The sequence below is a fragment of the Narcine bancroftii genome, chromosome 3 (genome assembly GCF_036971445.1).
Source record: "Narcine bancroftii isolate sNarBan1 chromosome 3, sNarBan1.hap1, whole genome shotgun sequence".
In the NCBI taxonomy this organism is placed as follows: Eukaryota; Metazoa; Chordata; class Chondrichthyes; order Torpediniformes; family Narcinidae; genus Narcine; species Narcine bancroftii.
Genome location: NC_091471.1, coordinates 309,246,847 through 309,269,505, shown reverse-complemented (window position 1 = coordinate 309,269,505; position 22,659 = coordinate 309,246,847). Strand labels below are relative to the sequence as shown.

General features: G+C 42.0%; 2 protein-coding genes across 16 annotated transcripts in view; one reads left to right on the top strand and one right to left on the bottom strand.

Moving 5' to 3' along the window:
- The window catches only part of LOC138759051 (tight junction protein ZO-3-like), a 110,824-nt gene extending 98,469 nt beyond the window's left edge, over window positions 1–12,355 (bottom strand). The window contains exons 1-4 of the mRNA XM_069928892.1: window positions 12,314–12,355; window positions 10,956–11,003; window positions 10,153–10,235; window positions 2,137–2,183 (exon numbers count right to left, since the gene is read on the bottom strand). Coding sequence (XP_069784993.1) covers window positions 2,137–2,183; window positions 10,153–10,235; window positions 10,956–10,981 — 156 coding nt within the window. The 5' untranslated portion in view covers window positions 10,982–11,003; window positions 12,314–12,355. The remainder of the gene's footprint in view (window positions 1–2,136; window positions 2,184–10,152; window positions 10,236–10,955; window positions 11,004–12,313) is intronic.
- Window positions 12,356–12,633: 278 nt separating this feature from the next.
- The window catches only part of LOC138759053 (phosphatidylinositol 4-phosphate 5-kinase type-1 gamma-like), a 115,830-nt gene continuing 105,804 nt past the window's right edge, over window positions 12,634–22,659 (top strand). For 14 of the 15 annotated variants that reach the window (XR_011354622.1, XR_011354621.1, XR_011354620.1 and 11 more), the window contains exon 1: window positions 12,634–12,995. Coding sequence is in view for 3 of the 15 variants with exons in the window: in XM_069928901.1 (XP_069785002.1) it covers window positions 12,899–12,995 (97 nt within the window). In the remaining 12 variants the exon portion in view is untranslated. The remainder of the gene's footprint in view (window positions 12,996–22,659) is intronic. The other variant, XM_069928903.1, reaches the window with a different exon arrangement.

Sequence of the window (22,659 nt, the reverse complement as noted above, 5' to 3'; positions counted from 1 at the left end):
TGTTATAACCTTTTAGGAAATGGGAATACTCATCTGATTTTTTAGTAGATATTACTTGAAGAATCCAGTCCACCCTCACTGTCTGTTTCATTTCTCCCAATGACTAAGCTGCTAAATACATGGCATTGGAGTATAGATGTCAGAAGCTTGAGCATCTCATCTTGGTTGGTCTATGTTATCTTAGGGTGTGAATATGTGAGAGTTTAATCATCTTCTGTACAGCAGGGCACTTAAAGAAAACACATCTGACTAAGTCCCTGATCTTGATTGCTTGAAAAGTGTATCAGCTGGATCACAGGATGTCTGCAGTGTCATCTGTGGTTGACTGACCTCACAGATTAAAAAAAAATGGGTAGACGGGTAAAATGTAGTCTACAATGGGGAGCACATAATGCAACAGTTAGTGGTGTGACCTCATTTTCCAGGAGCCCCAGTTCAATCTGACTATGAATGAAGATGTGTGTAAAGTTTGAGCTTCTCTCCAGGATAATTTAGGTGCTTTCAAAATATTTTTAAAAAGCTGGGAAACTCAGCAGGTCAAACAGTGTATTTTATATAGCGAAGATAAAGATACATAACCCAAGTTTTGGGCTTGTGCCCTTCATTAAGGTATGAGCAAAATGTAAGCAGATGTCTGAACAAAATAGTGGGGGGGGGTGGGGGGGGAAAGGGGAGAGGTCTCAAAGCCTTTTCTTCCTTTCTTGACAAGAGATCTATTAGTTCCACTCCAGCACCATCCTCCACCACCCTTGCAGAACTTGTTCTCACCCTGAATACTTCTCCTTTGACTCATCCCACTTTCTCCAAGTCAAAGGGGTAATCACGGGTACTCACATGGATTCTTTTTTTCATTTATATTTTAAGGCTCCATTCCCCCACCCCCCATTCCCCATTTCCCCCCCCTCCCCCGCACCATTTTGCTCGGACGCCTCTACATTTTGCTCATACCTTGATGAGGGGTCAAGCCCAAAATGTTGGTTATGTATCATTATCTTTACTACACTGTTTAACCTGCTGAATTTCTCCAGCATTGTGTTCTTACTCCAATCACGGTGTCTGCAGACTTTCGTATTTTACTCCAATACAGGTGGTTTGGTCTCTTCCCACATCTCAAAGCCATGCAGATGTTAATTACTCTTTAATGGAGGCTAATGCAAAATGAATCAAAGGGCAGTTGGTGGGCATCTGAGGGCAGAAATGTTGCAGAGGTACACAACTTGGCTCTGATGAGCTGAATATCTTCCTTAAGATATCAGCATTTTCATGAAATGACAAGAGATCACAGCCATATTTTTGACTACAAGTTAATTTTTGCAGTAATGGGGTAGGAGTCTAGTAGCTGATAATATGTAGTTCATACATAGTTTGCACTTTCAAAAATTCTTCATCCCCACAGTAAATTGAACAATGAGTTAAAATAATTTTGCTGTGTTTGGCTACTGCAATTGTTGGTCTGTTACTGTCAGAATTTTATCTTGTTTATCAGCCAACATCACAGCAAATTACAAAAAAACAATGTAATTATAGAGGTAATGAAGTTAGAATAGATTCTCCAGATAAATCTATGACTAACAAACAAATCCTTCCCTTTTGTTTAAATAAGTTCTCCAAAAACATAATAGATATCGATAAGACCCAATGCTGGGAGCCCCATTTGGCTCTTGCTAATTCTGTATAGTAATTTCTCATTCCCCAATGACATACAACCCTTACACCTCTGGACCACTCTATTAATCTTTGTTGTGCACTGCAAAACCATCTCCTGTTCAGACTCTTCTGCCTAGAAATACTGTAATTTAAAAAAAGAATAGGTATATAGCATGGTAACAGGCGCTTTCAGCCCACAAGCCAGGGGCAGCAAAACACACCAATTAACCTACAAACATTGTATATTTTTGAAATAGGCTTCAGGTTATTAACACAGAAGGCACGGTGCACTCACATCAGCATGTTGCAGTTTATGCAAGTTCCCATCAGAAATTCAAACCATTCATTTCTATTTTAGCCTTGAATTTCAAAGACAGACGACAATGGATAACGCTGCACTATACTGCAGTGTGTCAGATCCTCTTTGCCACCAAGAGTTTCTAGCCATTCATTATTACATATTGAAACCCTTATATTTGTTTTCATTACCTGAGGTCCTGCTGTGATGCTTTTCTTGGTGACCTTGTTCCGATAATCTGTGAAGAGTGTTAAGTTAGATTCGATTAGAAAATGGCAAGGGAGTGACTGAAAATTTTAGAATGCCTGATTATTCCCAAAATCGTAGGATATAAACAGTAGTATGCCACTAAGCTGATCAGTGACCTGGCAGAGACGAGTGCAGTAATGATGCTGTGAGAAGACTACAATTTCATGATTGGCTAGATATAGTGGGCTGAATTACTTTTCTTCATGCTCTGTGATTTAAAATAAACAATTGTGCAGTGCGCGTCGAAAAAACCAAAGACTTGTTGATCCAAACCAAGGCTTTTATTAACTAAAAGACGGGAGCATATCACAGGTAGGACAACCAGTCCAGAATGACCTGGTCTGGCTAGGAGCAATCCTTTAAGACCTGCCAGTAGGTGTGGCTACACTCTCAGCCAATCACAGTCATCCTACACTACCATCTGTACCTATACGCATTGGTGATAGAATCTGGACTATCACAAATTGCACACACACAAGGAAGAAATTCAATTTACAATCACATCTACTTTGTAGGGATCCAGCCTTTGCCCTGAACATTACAAGTAAGGTGATAAGACTATGATGAAATGATAAGATTCAGAAAAGGTAAAATCAACAAAGCGAAATTAGCAAATGTACATAACAAAAGTTTGAGAGATTAATAATTAATTCTAATGGTAATATTCTGAAAAAGAAACTAACAAAGAGACATGGGGTGTGGACCAAGATATTGTTTAAAATATTAAACTGCTTACTATCAAAAGATATTCAATGCAGTGAGTTAGCATTCCCGCTGTGATTACAATCTGCTGCTTTATTATTTCCATGTATAAATAAAACTAAATGTGACATTCATTCTCCTGAACAACTCTTGGAACTATTTTAATTTTGAGTTTTAATTAATATCTTTAAATTAACCTTTTTCAGATTTAAATGAATCATTTCACAGAAAGCACACATCAAGCTTTGGCAAATAAGAACTGTCAAACCATCTAATTTCAATGCTGCACATTTGAAAGGAGTGCCTCTGCCCTAATCACATACTGTGAGAAAGAGCTGAGCCAGATACAGTTCACTATCTGAAACCTCCTGCTGGAAACTGGATATTTGGATGTGAGTGAGGACTGGATCAGGCTTCATGCTGATTTATCTCTTGGTTACAAGGCCTGATGATATTGTCAAATAAAGATTGGACACCTAAATGAAGTATTAGGAAGTGTTTATTGCCTGTGGAATTCTTAATCAGTCCATTATGCTTTTGTTCAATGAAAGCTGTCTGGTTTCTTCATTATTTGGTCTCATTTTCTTTCTTTCCCTTTGAGTTACATGTCCAATTTCTTCTTCAATGTTACTTGATTCCCTCAATTGTTATGTAAATATGCATGTGTACATCCAAATGGGAGGGGATGGAATACAGTTGGAGAGATGAACAGAGGAATAGTCAGATGAGGATTTGGAGAGAGGATTAGTTGAGGGGAGGGGGGGCGCAGTGGAATTCAATGAGATAATTACTGGGTAAGAGTCTTGGGAAGATCAATAGTAAAGTTGCTATTTCCCTAAGAAAAAAAGGTCTTAATTCACCTTAATTCGAGAACTTTGAATTCCTGAGTGTCAATATCTTTGAGAATCTGACCTGGTGCCTTCCTGTTGATGCGATCATGAAGAAGGCTCACCAGCAGCTTTATTTTGTGAGGAGTGTGATGAGATTCAGTATGTGACTGAAGACTCTCGAACTGTGGAGAGCATTCTGGCTGGTTGCATCATTGTCTGGTATGGAGGTGCCAATGCTCAGGACAGAAAAAAGCTCCAGATGGCTGTGAACTCAGCTTGCGATATCATAGGCACCAGTCATCACTCCATCGAGGACATCTACAAGAGGCAGTGTCTTAAGAAAGCAGCCTCTATCCATAAGGACCCTGACCACCTAGGCCATGCCCCCTTCACTCTGCTTCTTCTTTGGCTTGGCTTCGCGGACGAAGATTTATGGAGGGGGTAAAAAGTCCACGTCAGCTGCAGGCTCGTTTGTGGCTGACAAGTCCGATGCGGGACAGGCAGACACGATTGCAGCGGTTGCAAGGGAAAATTGGTTGGTTGGGGTTGGGTGTTGGGTTTTTCCTCCTTTGCCTTTTGTCAATGAGGTGGGCTCTGCGGTCTTCTTCAAAGGAGGTTGCTGCCCGCCAAACTGTGAGGCGCCAAGATGCACGGTTTGAGGCGTTATCAGCCCACTGGCGGTGGTCAATGTGGCAGGCACCAAGAGATTTCTTTAGGCAGTCCTTGTACCTTTTCTTTGGTGCACCTCTGTCACGGTGGCCAGTGGAGAGCTCGCCATATAACACGATCTTGGGAAGGCGATGGTCCTCCATTCTGGAGACGTGACCCATCCAGCGCAGCTGGATCTTCAGCAGCGTGCACTCGATGCTGTCGACCTCTGCCATCTCGAGTACTTCGATGTTAGGGGTGTAAGCGCTCCAATGGATGTTGAGGATGGAGCGGAGACAACGCTGGTGGAAGCGTTCTAGGAGCCGTAGGTGGTGCCGGTAGAGGACCCATGATTCGGAGCCGAACAGGAATGTGGGTATGACAACGGCTCTGTATACGCTTATCTTTGTGAGGTTTTTCAGTTGGTTGTTTTTCCAGACTCTTTTGTGTAGTCTTCCAAAGGCGCTATTTGCCTTGGCGAGTCTGTTGTCTATCTCATTGTCGATCCTTGCATCTGATGAAATGGTGCAGCCGAGCTACCATTGGGAAAAAGGGACAAGAGCCTGAAGATGAGCACTTAGCGACACGAGGACAGCTTCTTCCCCTCTGCCATCAGATTTTAAAAAAAGACACTTTGTCTTTTTCTTTCTCTTGCATTATTTTTATTTATTTTGAAATATGGTTCATAGAAATGCTTGCAACAATGAATTTTGTGATGTGTTCGTGATAATAAATTCTGATTCTGAACTCAGATCATTTAACTTGGGGTGAAGTAAACCCTAACTCCATTTTAACTCTATTTCAGTATTTAAAGTCAATAATATTTTGGGAAGATCATAATTGTGGTAAAGTTTTGGATGTGACTTCAATTAACAATTTACGTTGTTTGATATAATTGTGCATGTCCAACAATTTCTCCATGCTAATAACCTATTCATGAGGAACTTAAGCATGTGGTTTTCTGCACCAACCTGAAAATTATCTTTCAAGTATCAATGAAGCAGCATAGACAGTGCAGTGGTTAGCGCAACACTTTTCCAGTGCCAGTGACCAGGGTTTGAATTCGGCAGTGTCTGAGGAGTTTGCACATTCTCCCTGTATCTGTGTGGGTTTTCCAGTCATGCTCTGGTTCCTCCCACCCTTCAAATCCTATGGAGTTGGAGATAAATTGGGTGTAATTGTGCAGTATGGGCTTGTGGGCTGGGAAGCCCTGTTACCGTGCTATTTGTCTAATATTAAAATAATGAAGACGCTGTTTACATCCGGTACCGCACGGATGGCAGTCTCTTCAATCTGAGGCGCCTGCAAGCTCACACCAAGACACAAGAGCAACTTGTCCATGAACTACTCTTTGCAGACGATGCCGCTTTAGTTGCCCATTCAGGGCCAGCTCTTCAGCGCTTGACGTCCTGTTTTGCGGAAACTGCCAAAATGTTTGGCCTGGAAGTCAGCCTGAAGAAAACTGAGGTCCTCCATCAGCCAGCTCCCCACCATGACTACCAACCCCCCCACATCTCCATCGGGCACACAAAACTCAAAACGGTCAACCAGTTTACCTATCTCGGCTGCACCATTTCATCGGATGCAAGGATTGACAACAAGATAGACAACAGACTTGCCAAGGCAAATAGCACCTTTGGAAGACTACACAAAAGAGTCTGGAAAAACAACCAACTGAAAAACCTCACAAAGATTAGCGTATACAGAGCCGTTGTCATACCCACACTCCGAATCATGGGTCCTTTACCGACATCACCTACAGCTCCTAGAACGCTTCCACCAGCGTTGTCTCCGCTCCATCCTCAACATTCATTGGAGTGACTTCATCTCCAAAATCGAAGTACTCGAGATGGCAGAGGCCGACAGCATCAAATCCACGCTGCTGAAGATTAAACTGCGCTGGGTAGGTCACGTCTCCAGAATGGAGGACTATCACCTTCCCAAGATCGTGTTATATGGTGAGCTCTCCACTGGCCACTGAGACAGAGGTGCACCAAAGAAGAGGTACAAGGACTGCCTAAAGAAAGCTCTTGGTGTCTGCCACATTGACCACCGCCAGTGGGCTGATATCGCCTCAAACCGTGCATCTTGGCGCCTCACAGTTCAACGGGCAGCAACCTCCTTTGAAGAAGACCGCAGAGCCCACCTCACTGACAAAAGACAAAGGAGGAAAAACCCAACACCCAACCCCAACCAACCAATTTTCCCTTGCAACCGCTGCAACCGTGTCTGCCTGTCCCGCATCGGACTTGTCAGCCACAAACGAGCCTGCAGCTGACGTGGACTTTACCCCTCCATATATCTTCGTCTGCGAAGCCACGCCAAAGAAAAAAAAAGAAAAAGAAAAAGTACAAATGCTTGGAAATTACTCTATCAGTTGAAGGCATGTCTGTCAATGGTGGGTATAAAAAAGGGATGAATGAAGAGTTCTGGAGGATGCCAGAGTTTAAGAAAATAACAGAATTATCGAGCAAGTTCATAAATGTTTTGAGCAGAGGGATAAGAAGTGATCATGTTTATCTTAAAGTAATGGGTGATTGGTGACTGATTGTGGGCTGGTTTATAGAAACAGGATTTTGGAGATGGATTCCAGTTGTGCCTGTCACCATCTGTCATGTTGCTCATGACAAATTTTCGCATGTTATTCTACACAATGACAATGCTCAGCACTGTGTGTGTGCTCTGCTCATTGATGTGCCATTCTTAATCACACTTTCCATCAATAGAGAAGCAAACAGTGCCTAATATCAAATAACCCGTCATCAGCCATTCTTTTGGTCTGGCCAGTCTTGTTTGGCTGGTGCTGTTAAAACCTACATCCAGTGAACACAACATCTCTTGGAGATGAAGTGTAACCAGGAACACCAAAGAAGTAGGTTAAAAAAAAAGCAGAGCAGTGCCAGAAGCACATCCCAGAAGTATCAAGGTTTATTTAGCAACTCTTTCTTTGGCTTGGCTTCGCGGACGAAGATTTACGGAGGGGGTAAAAAGTCCACGTCAGCTGCAGGCTCGTTTGTGGCTGACAAGTCCGATGCGAGACAGGCAGACACGATTGCAGCGGTTGCAAGGGAAAATTTGTTGGTTGGGGTTGGGTGTTGGGTTTTTCCTCCTTTGCCTTTTGTCAGTGAGGTGGGCTCTGCGGTCTTCTTCAAAGGAGGTTGCTGCCCGCCAAACTGTGAGGCGCCAAGATGCACAGTTTGAGGCGTTATCAGCCCACTGGCGGTGGTCAATGTGGCAGGCACCAAGAGATTTCTTTAGGCAGTCCTTGTACCTTTTCTTTGGTGCACCTCTGTCACGGTGGCCAGTGGAGAGCTCGCCATATAACACGATCTTGGGAAGGCGATGGTCCTCCATTCTGGAGACGTGACCCATCCAGCGCAGCTGGATCTTCAGCAGCGTGGACTCGATGCTGTCGACCTCTGCCATCTCGAGTACTTCGACGTTAGGGGTGTAAGCGCTCCAATGGATGTTGAGGATGGAGCGGAGACAACGCTGGTGGAAGCGTTCTAGGAGCCGTAGGTGGTGCCGGTAGAGGACCCATGATTCGGAGCCGAACAGGAGTGTGGGTATGACAACGGCTCTGTATACGCTTATCTTTGTGAGGTTTTTCAGTTGGTTGTTTTTCCAGACTCTTTTGTGTAGTCTTCCAAAGGCTTTTTTTAGCAACTATTTCAGATTTATTGTCAGAGTACATGCATGCCATCACATACAACCCTGAGATTTTTTTCCTGTGGGCAAGCCAGAATTAGCATTTATTGGTAGTTTAAAAAAATATACTCAATGAACACATGTAAGCAAACAAAGAAATGTAAACAAACAGAAAAAAATCAATGAAGTGCAAAAGTAAGTCCTTAAATGGGTCCCTGATTGAGTTTGTTGTTGAGGAGTCTGATGGTGGAGGGGTAGCAGCCTTTCTTGAAGCTGGCAGTGTGAGTCTTGTAGCACCTATACCTCTTTCATGCAAGTAGCAGCAGGAACAGAGTGTGTGCTGGGTGGTGTGGATCCTTGATGATTGCTGCTGCTCTCCGATGGCAGCATTCCTTGTAGATGTTCTCGATGGTGATTTTTCAGAACATGCTCAGTCCTAACCATCGACTCTTCTCTGGATTAATGCTAAATAACCTGCAGTTTACTTCTCAAATGCTCTGGTTTTCTTTTCCTCCTGGTTTCCAGCATTTCTGTATGTTTTTCACTTTTATCAAGGAACAAGCATATTTTAGAAATAAAATGTATCAGCAAAGCCAGCTGTTATCTGCAAAATTGACTCAGAAGAAATTAATTTAATAGTCAGCTCATAGGACTACATCTTCTCTCATTAGGGAAGCTGCAAAATGTTGCATAGAATGACCTCACACTGTAATTATAGAGATGCTAATTATTGTGAGCAATCACTAATCTACAGCCTTATTATTAACTGTGCAACTGATAAGGTTTCCAGAAAATATCATTCTAAGGATGCTTCTTCAAAGAAATTTCTCTAAAAATATGCCAGATATTTAAAGAACTCGAAGAGGTTTGCTTATTCTCTACACAAAAGCAAAATCACCATCGATACTGGAAATCTGAAATATAAGTATGTTTTCCACGTGTCTGAGTGGGATTCTTCTGGGTGTTCTGGTTTCCTCCCACATTCGAAAGATATAGGGAGTGAGGTTAATTGGTCACATGGGGGTATTTGTGAGCTCATGGGCTGGACGTGCCTGTTATCTTGTTGTTCTTTAAATTAAAAAAAATACAAATCAAAACAATAACTAGTAAATGTTTAGTCAGGCAGCATATTTGACTATATTGAAGGAAAAGAACAGGATTAATGTTCCTTGTTAGTGACATTTCACCTGACAGAAAATGCCAAGCCAAGTACCTTTAGCTGCTCTCAGCCAAAACAGCTTTCATTGGTCTGTTTACGAATGGACAATTCAGTGAAGCGCTGGCACCAATCTCCATATACCTACAGGAAATAATGATAGACTTGGAATCGTCCGCACGCCATTCGCAATGAAACAACCAGTTGTTAGGCCCTATTCCTTCATATCATGGTTATTTTGATGAGGTGGCCGAGGTTTTTGGGTCTGTAACCTGTAAGACCAGATAGTGGTAACATTACACTAGCTTGTGATGCATATGCAGATGTGTAGTTGATGACAAACTTATAGATGAACAGTGGCCACTTAGGTTAGGCACTAGATATACCTGTAAAACCACACCCAAGGAACTTCATTGCTCTCAAAAGGCAAACAAACATACAATTATATTGAGAGAATTAAAATTGATGTATTCATATTTGCAAAGACATATGTAAAATGTAGCTTTTGATATTTTTTTTGCAATTGCTACCTTCACAGCTATCTCTCTTTCCTATTTTCTTAGGCTCCAAAGCCTGATCATCTGCCTCTCCCCTCTTCTATGACTGTTTCTATTGATCTCAATCTCTGTGGTTTGCTGTTCTTCTCACCCTCAAACTTTTTTTGAATCAAGCTTACAGTTGTATCTCTGAAGTATCCCACCAAGGCTTGGATGTCAATTATTTTCTCCTCTGTTAAGTACTTTGGTCTGTGCTTGGACTGTCCTTGTGTTCTGTTTTCTGCAAGGGTTATTTTCTTTCATCTTTTTATTAAGTCACAATTACCTTATGTGTGGTAGATCATCTATGTGGAGCAGCGCTGAATATATCTCTATTAAGTGGGTTGGCAGAAAGCTGTAAACTAAAAGTTCACAAATAATTTCATATTGATCTTGGAATGACTCACAATGCAGACGCTAATCAGAGTTAGATCTCACCTAGAAGTGTGGGGCTGAACAATTCTGAATGATTTGTATTCTCTGTTACTATATCCTTTCTTTTGCAGATTATCAAATGTGCTCTGAAATTTTGGAAAAATTGTCACAGATTAGAAAAATTAATAAATAATTATAATCTATTCATATTTGATGTGGGGGGGGGTCATGTTTATTTGCCTTAAAATAATTTTATGATGTAAAGAGCAATCTGTTTGAGAAAGACTCATTAGGGCCTCCCACAACTCCACCTAAATACACCAGCGTACAGACTGTGTTCATCTTCACACTACAGTATGGGTACTTGGTGACTCGGAGATGACTCTCTTTTGATTCTTTTTCTCTGACTTTAAGAAGCGTTTCAGGCAATTTCTGCTGATGGCGAATCTGTCTACCTTACGGGAGATTTTGTGTAATATTGCAGTTTTTATTACATGACAGTAAATTGAATCTTGAATCTACATTCATCTTGCTGTGAAATGGGAAATGAAACTGGGGCACAAAGGTCTGCAAATGTAGGAATCGAGAACAAAACAAACTGTATCTGTGGGTGTATGCTGGAGTTGGGTGGGGGGGGGGAAATGAAAGGACTTACTGAAACGTTAAGGAATTCATTTACCTCTCCCATGGCATGGATGATGATGGTGGCACACCACCTTCTCCTAGAGGCAGGACACAAAACGTTGGAGGCCTTATAGGTTGACTGTCTTTCACTTACTTTGAATTCGGCATGACCTGCTGAGTTTCTCCAGCACATTTATGTACTGCCCTCGATCCCATCATCTGCAGGTTTTCCTGTTTCTTACCTTCTCACGTATACTGTTGACCTCATGAGTAACAACGATGAGACACAACTACAGGGAAGAGATGGAAAATCTTGTGAAATGGTGTAAGAGTAACAACCTGAGTCTCACTGTGGACAAGAAGAAGGAGATGATCATGGACATCAGGAGGACCAGGACTGACCACCCTCCATTACACATCAACATCTCTGTAGTTGAGAGTGGAGAGCACCTATCATGGACACTCAACATCTCCTCACTCGTCAGGAAAGCACAACAGCAACTGCATTTCCTGAGAAGTCTGAAACAGGCAAGGCTTCTGGCCACCATTATGTCAACCTTTTATAGGAGCTCTATCAAGAGTGTCCTGGCCAACTGCAACAATGGGTGGTACAGTTGCTGCAGAAGAATGGACTGGAGGTCAATTAACAGGATTTTAATAGCCTCCCTCTCCTTCATCAATGTGATCTACTGGAATTGTTGTTCTGAAGAGGGCATGCAAAATCATTGAGGACTCCTTTCATCCTCCACATATTATCTTTCAACTGCCTCCACTGGCGAAGAGACCCAGGAGTATCAGAGCCAGCATCACCAGACTGAGGAACAGTTCTTTCCCACGGGCAGTGAGAATGCTGAACGAGCAAAGGAACTGCTTGCACTAACCATCTGAGACTCTCATATTCACAGAAAAATATTTATTTATATATATGAATACTTGTCCTGCATATCTATTGTTTGCCTGTGTGTGTATTTTGTCTGATTGTGTGTCTTCTCCTGGAATCTAGGTTGATGGGATCGGTCGATCGATAGGACTCCAGCTGGTTTCTGTTAACCTACTCTCGATTCTCCCTCCCTTGCTCTCTTTGGGAGGGGTACAGACCAACAGACAACAGGTGTTAACTGGATCTGATCTATGAGGAGAGGTGAGAATTGATTATGGCTCTGTGAAAGGAGTCAGAGAGGAAAAAGGAAGAGAGAGAGAGAGAGGGAGACAGAACTAAAGGAAAGGAGACGGGGACGAAGATGGAGGATGGGGCGTTTAATGCCATTTGGTTGGAGGGTGTCCAGTCAGAAGATAAGGTGCTGTTCCTCTAATCTATGGGTGGTCTCAGGCTGGCAACTCTCCATCCCCTTCCCTCTCCATCCATAGAGCCAACCCCACCCACCTCCCTCCCTCCCTCCCCTTGTTTGCTGGTGTGCCCTCCTATCCTTATCCACCTATTACCTCCTGTCCCCTACCCTTTGCTGCCATTTTTTTTCTCTCTCTCTGTGGCGATATTGCCTATAGTTATTGATGGAGCTGACAACTCATACCCTATGACTCCTCCCCCGTGGTCCTGGGCCATAAAGGTCCCACCTCTCCCTTCCTGCCATTCCTATACCTGGATCCGTGCCAGCAAGGTTGTTCTGTCTATGATAGCCTCGACTGGTCGTGCACGACATCTTCCTTGATGAAGGGCTCGAGCCCGAAATGTCGTCATGTATCTTTACCTTTGCTACATAAAAGTCACTGCTGAGGTTCTGTTTTTACTTCAACCATGGTGCGTGCAGAAGTTCGCGTTTTTGCAGGATTAACCTTGAAATTAAATAATTTTTATGAACTTCGCCAAGTCCTGGACCTTCAGCTCTGACGTCATAGCCCCCCCCCCCCAAAAAAAAGAATGACGTTTTCCGAGCAGGGGTCTACCTGACCGCGATGACGTGTGCGATAGACGCGCTCTGCAATGACGCGCAGTTCCTTGTGTACACGGAGCCGGCCGCGGGCGCCGTGGATGTTTTTGTTGGTGGCGCGAGGAGCCGGCCGGCCGTCCGTCGCCGACCGTGTGAATGAAAAGGGCGCCGGCGGCAAACGTCGCGTCAACAAAGCCGCCGAGCCCGATCGTTTGTTCCCGTCGCGTTAAAAAAAATCCCCTTCCGTCGCCCTATTTTGCCCGTGATCCCCCCCCCCCTCACCTCGTCGGGACTGAATGGAACCGGACGGAGCGCCGACGGAGGCCGGAGGTGAGGGCGAGCCGCCGGCGGGCGAGGAGGCAGTGGGAGAGGAGTGGGACTTGTGCGCCATAGGTAAGAGGGGAACGCGTCCATGCGTGTGCGTTGGCCTTGTTGGAGGGTCCATGCCTGCCTCTTCCCCTTCCATCCCTGCCTCCGTGGCGGGAGGGAGGGAGGGAGGGAGGGAGGGGGGGGGGAATCAGGTGCTTCGCCGTGGCCGGTGCAGCCGGACTCCACTGCGGTGACGCTATGCTGCAGGATGCTCGATCTTTCGCATCGTAGGGCTTTAATTTATTCGATATGCTGTGAAATTTAGGGGGGGGGGGGGAGAAATGGGCACAGATTAGGTAAATGAACAATAATTTATTCATATTTTGATAGGGGGTGTTTATTTGCCCCTAAGATCATTTAACGATGTGAAGTGTGACCTTCATTTATTCACTATTTATCCTGGCACACGCTGATTATTAACTACTCAGGTGGAGAAATCCCACCGCAGTAAAAGCCTCTCTTCCTGGAGAAGACACAGCTGATGTGAGCTTTCCTGGTGCTGCTGTACTAAGGTACCCTCTGTAAGTGCTGTCACATGTTCCCAGGGCCACAAACATTAACCATCTTATTTTAAAAAGAGACCAAATTGGTCGTAAGGAAATCATCTTTCAAGTGCCTTGATGTTCGGTGTCTCTGACCCTCCGAGTTGTACTTGTTGCCTTCCCTGGTCTTCTTCGTTGAGGGCTCCAGCTTTGAGTTGAAGCTGTAATCGATGTTGATTCACGATTATACAAGGGGAAACTACTGAAGTGGTTTCCTGTGGCCGCCTTCAGTTGCAGTGTCCACACTGGATGGGTAACCTAGCCATTGATCAGCAGATTTATCTGCCCAGCATTTTTTGTTTTACAACCATAAATTCCAATCTGTGGAATCTGCTTGTAAAAACCATCCACCATCTGGAATCCATGGCTTCACGTGACCCTGATTGGGAGGCAAACAGGTATTAGATTACATCCTTGTCCAAGGGTGACCTGTAGGCTGTCAGACAAAAGGAGCACCTTACATACATACATTTGATAGGGGGTTTTATTTGCTCCTAAGATAATTTAACAATATAAAGTATGACCTTCATTAATCCATCATTTATCCTGGCACAAGCTGATATTTTTTTATTCAACTACTCCGGTGGAGAAATCCCACTGCAGTAAAAGCCTCTCTTTTTCCTGTAGAAGGTGCAGTTGATGCGAGATTTTGTAGTGCTGCTGTGATAGTACCCTCCAGTGTTGCCATGCTTCCAGGGCCACAAACATTAACACAAACAAACCATTAATCATCATATTTTAAAAAGAGACCAAACTGGTCATAAGCAAATACCTTAAAATCAGGATAAGTAAAGCAGAAGGTACCTCCACCCCAATCCTTTCTAGTAATATTTTAAAACTTCATTTTGTTGTTGTATCTTGGTTTGATGGTGAAGAGAAGATTTTTTTGGTTGGAATGGGTTGCTGTTTTCCATATCTGGAAAGTTTATCATGTGAATTGGGCACATTTGTCATAAAATACTCCAGCACAGAAAGCAGGTCATTCGTCCTTCCTTGTCTGTGCCAAAACATCTCACTCTGGTTGAAAAGATGACATCTTGCAGTTTAATTTTAAGAAAACTGCCTGAGGAGCTCATTGGGTCAGAGGGAAAGAGGTAGTCGATGTCTCTGGCGGTGTTTTTCTGTTCTATTGGGAATATTCTGCAAATATTCATAAACTTGTCGAGACCAATAGCAAGATAGCAACAACAAACTTAAATGCTCATCTTGCCAAAAAGTTGATTTTTGTGTAGTAACAACAACTAATAATATAAAATGATATAATAATCCTGGAAACCTCTTGAAGGCCATGGATCTCTGTCTGAAAGGCCATGTAATGAAATACTAATATAATTTATTTCCTGCTGAGCTTGGAGCACAAGCACTCTGCTATCTGCATGATGCAGATATTTCACTGGGAGAAACAAAAGTCATATTTTTGGCTAGAAATCTTATCTTTTTGGACACTGATGATAGGGATCATGGAATTCTTTGTGAAATGAATTTAATTTTTTAAATTCAGCATTGCAGTGTCCACAGCTCTGCAGGCAGGCTGCAATTTTATTATGGGCATGATGGTTGCAGTTTTGTAATAAATGCATGAGCAGATGTGTGCACATCTGAAACGGCAGCGTTGTGAAAGCAAGATTAAATATATGCAAATAATGATACACGGCTTCTAAAATAATTTATTAGGGTATCGTAAGGTGCAAATTCTCGTTTTCCTTTGAAACAGCAACCTCTTAGAAGAGTGTGAAGGACATAGATGGTTCAAGAGGGAAAAATAAATGAAGGGTGGATAAGCAGTGAGATGAATTTTGAAGAGGATGTTTTAAGGTAGGAAGGTAAAGGTGCATCCATCTGATTTAGGGGGGGAAAAAAGAGCTGAGTTGTGCAGCAAATAAATAAACAGTTAAATATCAGAAGCATTGAAAAATGCAGTATTGCCTTAGAAGGATGGTCTTTAATCCCAAATATTTCAGACTCAAGAGTATGCCAAAACTGACATTTTTAAAACATTTCAATTCCAGTTCATCTTTGTGAAAATTCTCCAATTTCTTCTTCACTGAAATTGGAAACTATCATTCATTGTGGTTTTACAATGGCTTTTGACATTGTGCCAAAATAGAGTGATTTCAATTTGAAGCCTGTTCATTGTAACTGAAGTTGCTGGTTACTCCATCCATTTCATTAAGGCTGTTAGCTACATTTGGTTACTGTCTGATAGAACTCCCTGTTGAATTTGGAGGCACAAGTGAGTGCAAATGCTGGATTGTGGATCAAAAATCGACTTGCTGGAGGGAATTGGTAGGTCAGGCAGCATTGCAGGGGTAAATGAGAGTCAACATTTTGGGTTGAGGCCCTTCCCCAAGAACCTGTTTTGCTTTCTCATAAGTTTATTTGGATTGGATTATTAGGAGAACTAATATGCATATGTTTTATTGGGTGATTACACTAGTTAACAGTCTTTTTTCAGAAAGATGTCATTTTTTTTGGATCAAAATTTCGTGTAATAATCTTTGGATAAATAGTGAGAACGTAAATGAGACATTCAGTATGCATTTAGGTTGTACATAAATGTCTTATTCTTCTTTTCATCCAATGAAAGTATCTGATTCTTTCTATTGAAATCACTTAATTGGTTTCTCTCTTAAATGGAATTTCCTCTTGGGTTTATTAATGATCCCTATATACAAAATTTGCTATAGATGACAACTGTGTAAAATCAAAACCCCTTCAAGGTAATGTTGAACTCTCAGAATTTTTTGAGGATTTGGTGATAACTTGTAGATGAGGATATTTGTTGGTGGATCCCACTAATGAATGATTAGCGACAATGAATCATTCACTTCTGAAACTGCTTGTATTAAACTCTCCCTATTACCTAAATTACAAAAACACCAGGATGTAATGGTGAATTACCATATTTTCAGGTGTGTGACCCACACTCCCCCCCACCCCCCCATTTCAGCAGGAAATTTAAGAATTTTTTAAAGTGTATTTATGGGTAAATGTCTCTCAATTTTTCAACCCATCTGCACAAGCCACTGTAAAACATTTCAAAATAAAGCAGTTTAATTTTACACTGCATCAGAATCGTAGTTTTCACTTTTAATACGATATGGAGCCACTCCCAGCAACAAACACCGTGCTCCCTCTGAATCCTCACATTGACCTCACTCCTTTAGTCACTCGTGGCTACTTCCCTCTCTGCCGAAGCAGCAGCACTGTCCATGGCGCCAGACAAGGCACACACCACCCAGTGCAGTGACTGGCTTAAATGCCACCAGGCCCGGGTCAGGCCACTGCTTCTCCCCGGCATTGTTCAGCGCTTAGTGCCTGCCTCACCCAGGGTCCTCCAGGAAACTGCGGCCAGTGAACAGGAGCCACGCACAGGGTCTGCTGGCAAATTGCGGCTGGCGAACAGGAGCCGTAACGTGGTAAGGAAATTTCAACTTCACATACAAGGCCAGAGGGAATCAGAATTGTCATGAACAAGTCATGAGATTTGGTGTTTACAGCAGCATTATTGTACAGACATTCATATTATGAACCATCTTTTACAACAATAATATGTATAGTGCAGGAAAAGTAAGGCGGTGTCTTTGGTTCATTGATTATTCAGCAATCTGATGGCAGTGGGGAAGAAGCTGTCCCTGTGCTACTGAGTGCTTGTCTTTAGTCCCCTGAACCTCATCCCCAATGGTAGCAAGAGTGTGGAGGGCTTGGCCTGGGTGGTGGGTGTCTTTGACGATAGAGGCTGCTTTTTTAAGACCCTGCCTTATGTAGATGTCCTTGATGGAGTGAAGTCTGGTGCCTGTGACGTCACAGACCTAGTTAACAACCCTCTGGAGTTTTTTCCTGAGATTTGGCGTCTCCATACCAGACAGTGATGCAAACAGCCAGAATGCTCTCCAATGTACACCTGTAGAAGTTTACGAGAATCTTTGGTGACATACTGAATCTCCTCAGACACCTCACAAAGTATAGACCTGGCAGGCCTTCTTTGTGATTGCATCGTCATGGAGGCTTCAGTGGTTTCTACTTTGCTTTAATATGTTGAATTTGATCATATATGTTTGAAAATATTTTAAAAATTAAGGCTTCAGGACAGATCGTCTGAGATGCTGACACTCAGGAATTTGAAGTTCTTGACCCTCTCCACTACTGAGCCCTGTGTTCCCTTGATTCCCTCCTGTAGTCCACAATCCTTGGTTTTGCTAAAGTTGAGTGCAAGGTTGTTGATGTGACACCACTCAAAGAACTGATCTACTTTTGAACTAATGTGGGGGGGGGGGGAAACGTGGGTCTTGTATGCTGACAAATACACTAGTTCTGCTCCTTTAAAAGAATGATGGAGCTTTATAGTCAAGGTTGGATCTGTCATTGGAATTCAGTTGATTTCATTATGGCTTCAGGTTATTTCATTTTTTTTTCTCCTATTCACCATGCTGATCTCTCCTCTACTTGGTTTTCTTTATTTTCAGATAACCAATGAAGTTAGATGTGCAAAACTGAGTGCTAGGACTGGACTTTAACACATGAATACAAATAAACCCCAAAAAGCTTTTTTGTCTTGGGTCTAAGATGATTGCTTTTTAACTATGGAGTCATTGTTTGGTTTCTCAACTATATTGCAAGTGCTTGTACTCTATCAGTATTGACTAATATTATTTCTGTATTAGTCCATTTTTTTTTACATTGTATCTGATCCTTATGATTATGAAATAATTGAGATTGCAGAGAATTGTGTCAGTAAGCTGAAGAATCCTTGGTGCTTCAGAAGGCCAAAATGAGCTCAAAATATTAAGGTGACAGAACACATGTAATGTATACAACAGATCAGTAAATGAATTACTGAAAGTCTCCTTGTGAAAAATTAGTGTTCCAGGTGTAGTTGGACTTCAGAGGGTTTGAAATGCGATGCATTAATTTTAAAAATATTAAATGAAGTGCAATTTTCAACAATTTTGTGTTTCACTTCCTGCATGGGCAATCACTTTTAATCGCTGTTATTTTATGGTGGAGCTTAATACCATGGGATGAAAGGAACAGGTGTCGTGGAATATGTCTCTAATTTGGGTAGTTTATGGAATATGGTGATGGTCTAATATGATTCATTTAATAAAGTTGATGTATCTCAGATCATCGAACTTTTGTCGATTTTAATTTTCAGTATGTGCACATTGCCAGCATTTATAGCTGATGCCCATTGCCTTCTGTGAGGTGGCATTCTCCTTTTTGAAACACTGAGAAGTCCTTCTCATGAGGGTTCAGAGTGTTTGTATCTGGGGAGTCCCTGGATTTGGACTCCGCACCAGGGTAAAAACAGCAAAATATTTCTATATCAGGATATTGTGGGATTTGTAGGGAATTATGCCCTTGATGCCAATATCTTGGATGTAGTGGTTATGTGGTTTGAAAAAAAAACTGCTAGAATAGTCAGGGTAAAAACTGTGGTGCATTTTGCAAATAGGTTTATCAACAAGGTATGCTTGTGGTGAATAGGGTGCCAAAAAAAGTAGGCTGATTGATGTATATGGTGTCAAACTGCTTGAGTGGGGTTGGATATACTCGTCCAAGCAAGTTTTCCCTAATGTCTCAAGAAGGTACAACTCTGGATCCTGTGGAAAATCCACCTTTGTAAAATTTTTCAGGTTCCCCAGGTTTTCAAAGAAGGGTCTTGCCCTTGTACACAGCCAGGTGGAGTGGACAAAGGTTCCTACCTCCAAACTGCACCTAAACCATATTTCTGAAATTTATGACTTTGATGTGTCGGTGTGAGGTATAACCGATGGAAGAAATTGTATTGCACCAGCATGTGTCTGGCATTAACAAATCCCGTTAGGCTATTCAAACACAAATCTTCCCACTATCGTTCATCAATTGTTATGCCCAAGTCTGACTTCCATCTTTCCCTTGTCCGATGTAAGCCCGGCTTTGGGCCTTCACTTTGGATTATGGAATACATCCTGGAGATAAATTTTGAATTAGAGTCTCCATGTCACTACAATCCGGCAGTCATTGTTGGTCCCAGTTTGTCCCTTAATTGCAGAAAACTGAAGAGTATTCTATTCAATAACTCATATTTAGTCCTCAACTGCTCGAATGACATGAGCTGCTCTTGATATAACAATCCTCGAAGCACCTCATCCCCTTTTGGTACTGGGTGTCCAGGATCTTATTGCCCAGAGTCATGGGTATTAAATTGTTCTGGGTTAAGGGCATTTTAGGAGATAACACTATCCTCAATCCAAGACATAGATTTATTCTTTGCTACGTCTGTCACATGTTTTATTGTGGAGTTATCTTTTTTTCAAAACTAATTTGGCATCCCATTTGGAAATTCTCCAGCTAACTTTTCTCCTTCCACATGTAACCCAATTTGTGCCCAAGAAGGGGGAACACCCCCCCCCCTCAAAAAATGAGGCAATAAATCTCACCTGGGGCACCCAGTAGAAATTTTTATAATCTGGCAATTTTAAGCCCCCCAATTTATATTCCCATGTCTACTTTTCCATGGAGACTCTAGGCACCTTACCATTCACAAATGTTTCTTACACATTCATTGAGCATTTTAATGAAGCACTGGGGTAATGAAATGGGCAGCGTTTGGAAAAAGATATTGAGTTTTGGCATCACCTTCATTTTACACAGTTAGCTCTGCCCACTAACATTATGGGCAGAATTTTCCATCTAGCCAGGTCCTCCTTGATCTTCCAAAGGACATAAAAGATCCTTTTCAGAATTTATGTACAAAAGATTTTTTTTGAATGAAAGAATCTTCATTTCAATAATTTACATAAAAACTGAGCATTTTAATTTAATTTCAAGATGTATCACGGTAACATGCCTTCCAGACCACAAAGCAGCGCCACCCAATTACACCCCTGTGATGAATTAATCTACCAAACCTGTGTCTCTTTGGAATATGGGAAGAATACAGAGCACCCAGAGGAAACTCAAAAGGTTACGGGAAGATTGCACAGACTCCTCCCAGATAGTGATTATTTGGCTGTTTGGATGCCAGGACCATCATATTGATTCTATTTGATTGATACATTCTTGTGGATTCTGATTGTAAGGAAAAACTCTGATCAACTTATCCCATTCTTTTTTTTGGCATAAGAGTCACTTGCAATCTCTTCTTGGACCCATTCGGAGTTGGGGTTTGGTTAGGTTAGATGTCGAAAAAATATCCTTAAGACTTGGGTCACATTGAGCCAGACTGGCTCTTTGTGACAAAATGTGCAAAATTTCTGTACTGTGTGACATTGTAGTTGGGAGATTCCTGGCTTCACATTAGAGCCTGGATTCCCAGCCTGAGCCTAAGAGGATGTGACAATGTCTGTCAGGTTTTTGTGTAATTATCAAAAAGACTACAAGTCCTTGGGTTGGGATTGTTTTGATTGTGTTTTGCTTTGAGTCACTGTTTTAATTTTATACCCAAGATTACTGAAAAGTCGAGCGTTGTTTTTCAGCAAAATTAAAAATACAGTACAACTCTTTTTCTTTGGCTTGGCTTCGCGGACGAAGATTTATGGAGGGGGTAAAAAGTCCACGTCAGCTGCAGGCTCGTTTGTGGCTGACAACTATGATATCCGAAATGGTCAGATAAACTGTTTTTCCAGAGAACTGGTCATTTTTTAATAACAGCCCAGTAGCAACAGCAAATCAGTTGTATCAATATTTAAACAACAACAAAGAACAAGGGAAAGCTTTTTAAGCATTAAAATACTGTTTAATTCTCGCCAAAAAAAAAAGACTGGCCACCGCCAATCCCCAGGGAGGCTTCCCAGGACATTGGAACAATCACTGATGAGTTGGTGGACTCCTGCCTCCCCGATCACGGAGCTTCTGACTCCCGAGTCCTGATTCCGAATCCTTCCCCAAGCCTTCCGCACACACGCACCGACCAGAGAGTCCAGTGTGTTGTAGTAGGCCAAGGGGAAGGTTCGGTGTTGGGAGCTCTGTTGTGTTGAGGAGGAAAGGAAGGAAGGAGGGAGGGGAGGGAGAGAAGGGGAGGGGAGCAAATGCCATTGATCCTGAGGTCCCTTCTGCCCAGGAAGCTGGTCTCCTTGTTGATGCTGGGACAGTGATTCTTCTGACTGCTTATGGTTGGAAGACTGGCGTGCAGTTTGAGAGGGAGAGTTGGAGAGAATAGCTAATAAGGGAAGATAAAGAAGAAATGGAAGGAGAGAGGGGAGGAAGTTACCTGAAATTTTAATTAATTTTTTGGATAAATGAGAATTTTGAAGAATCCGATTTTGGACAATCAGAGTTGTGCTGTACTGAATTTTTTATTGAAAATTTGTTGCGATCTCTTTTTCAGTACAGATTAAAAAGCTAATTGGCTCTTTACAGCAGTTGTATAGTGACATTGCACGTAAGTATTTACTGAGATTAACATGTTTGACTACATTCAAATACTTCACATAAAAGGAAAATTATATTTTTGTTGAAACTTATAATTGTCCATTTTGCCTAACTAAGAAATAACTACCTTTTACATTTTGGGAAAGGGGTTCTTTTCATTTACCCAACACATTAATTTTTGTGATTTGGATATGAATGCTCCATATGTTGACACAGAATTAAAACCAAAAATTCATTGGTAGTTTTATTTCAGGAGCCATGAAAAATCTTTCATTGGAATGTTTACTTCCATTTATAGTGTTGTAGACAGCAAGCAAGCTATATCTCTTTATTGGGATTAGACAACATTTTGGCAAGGGTTAAAACGTGGCAAGTAACATTCATTTCTCACAGTTCCAGATGATCACTAACAAGAAATGAGCTCTTGACATTTGATATTGTTAAAATACGAGAACACAAGAAAATAGAAGCAAAAAACAGGCCAATAAGACCCTCAATCCTGCCCCAATGGTCATCAATCTACACTGGCTACTTCTCTTTTGTGCCAGTACCAATGTGTCTGCGTCCTACTGTTCTGGCATGTTCTTCTGTTTCTTTTTTCTCTGTGTAGCACTGAAAATAAACGGACAAGCTTTGGCAAGTCCTGGTATGAGCATTTTCCACTTTTATCCCACCCTCTGCAACCAAAAATATAATTGTTTTCTCATTTCTTCTGTTCCAATGAAAGGTCATTGACCTGAAGTCTTGACTTTGTTTCTCTATTCATAGATTCTATCGGGCCTGCTAGCATT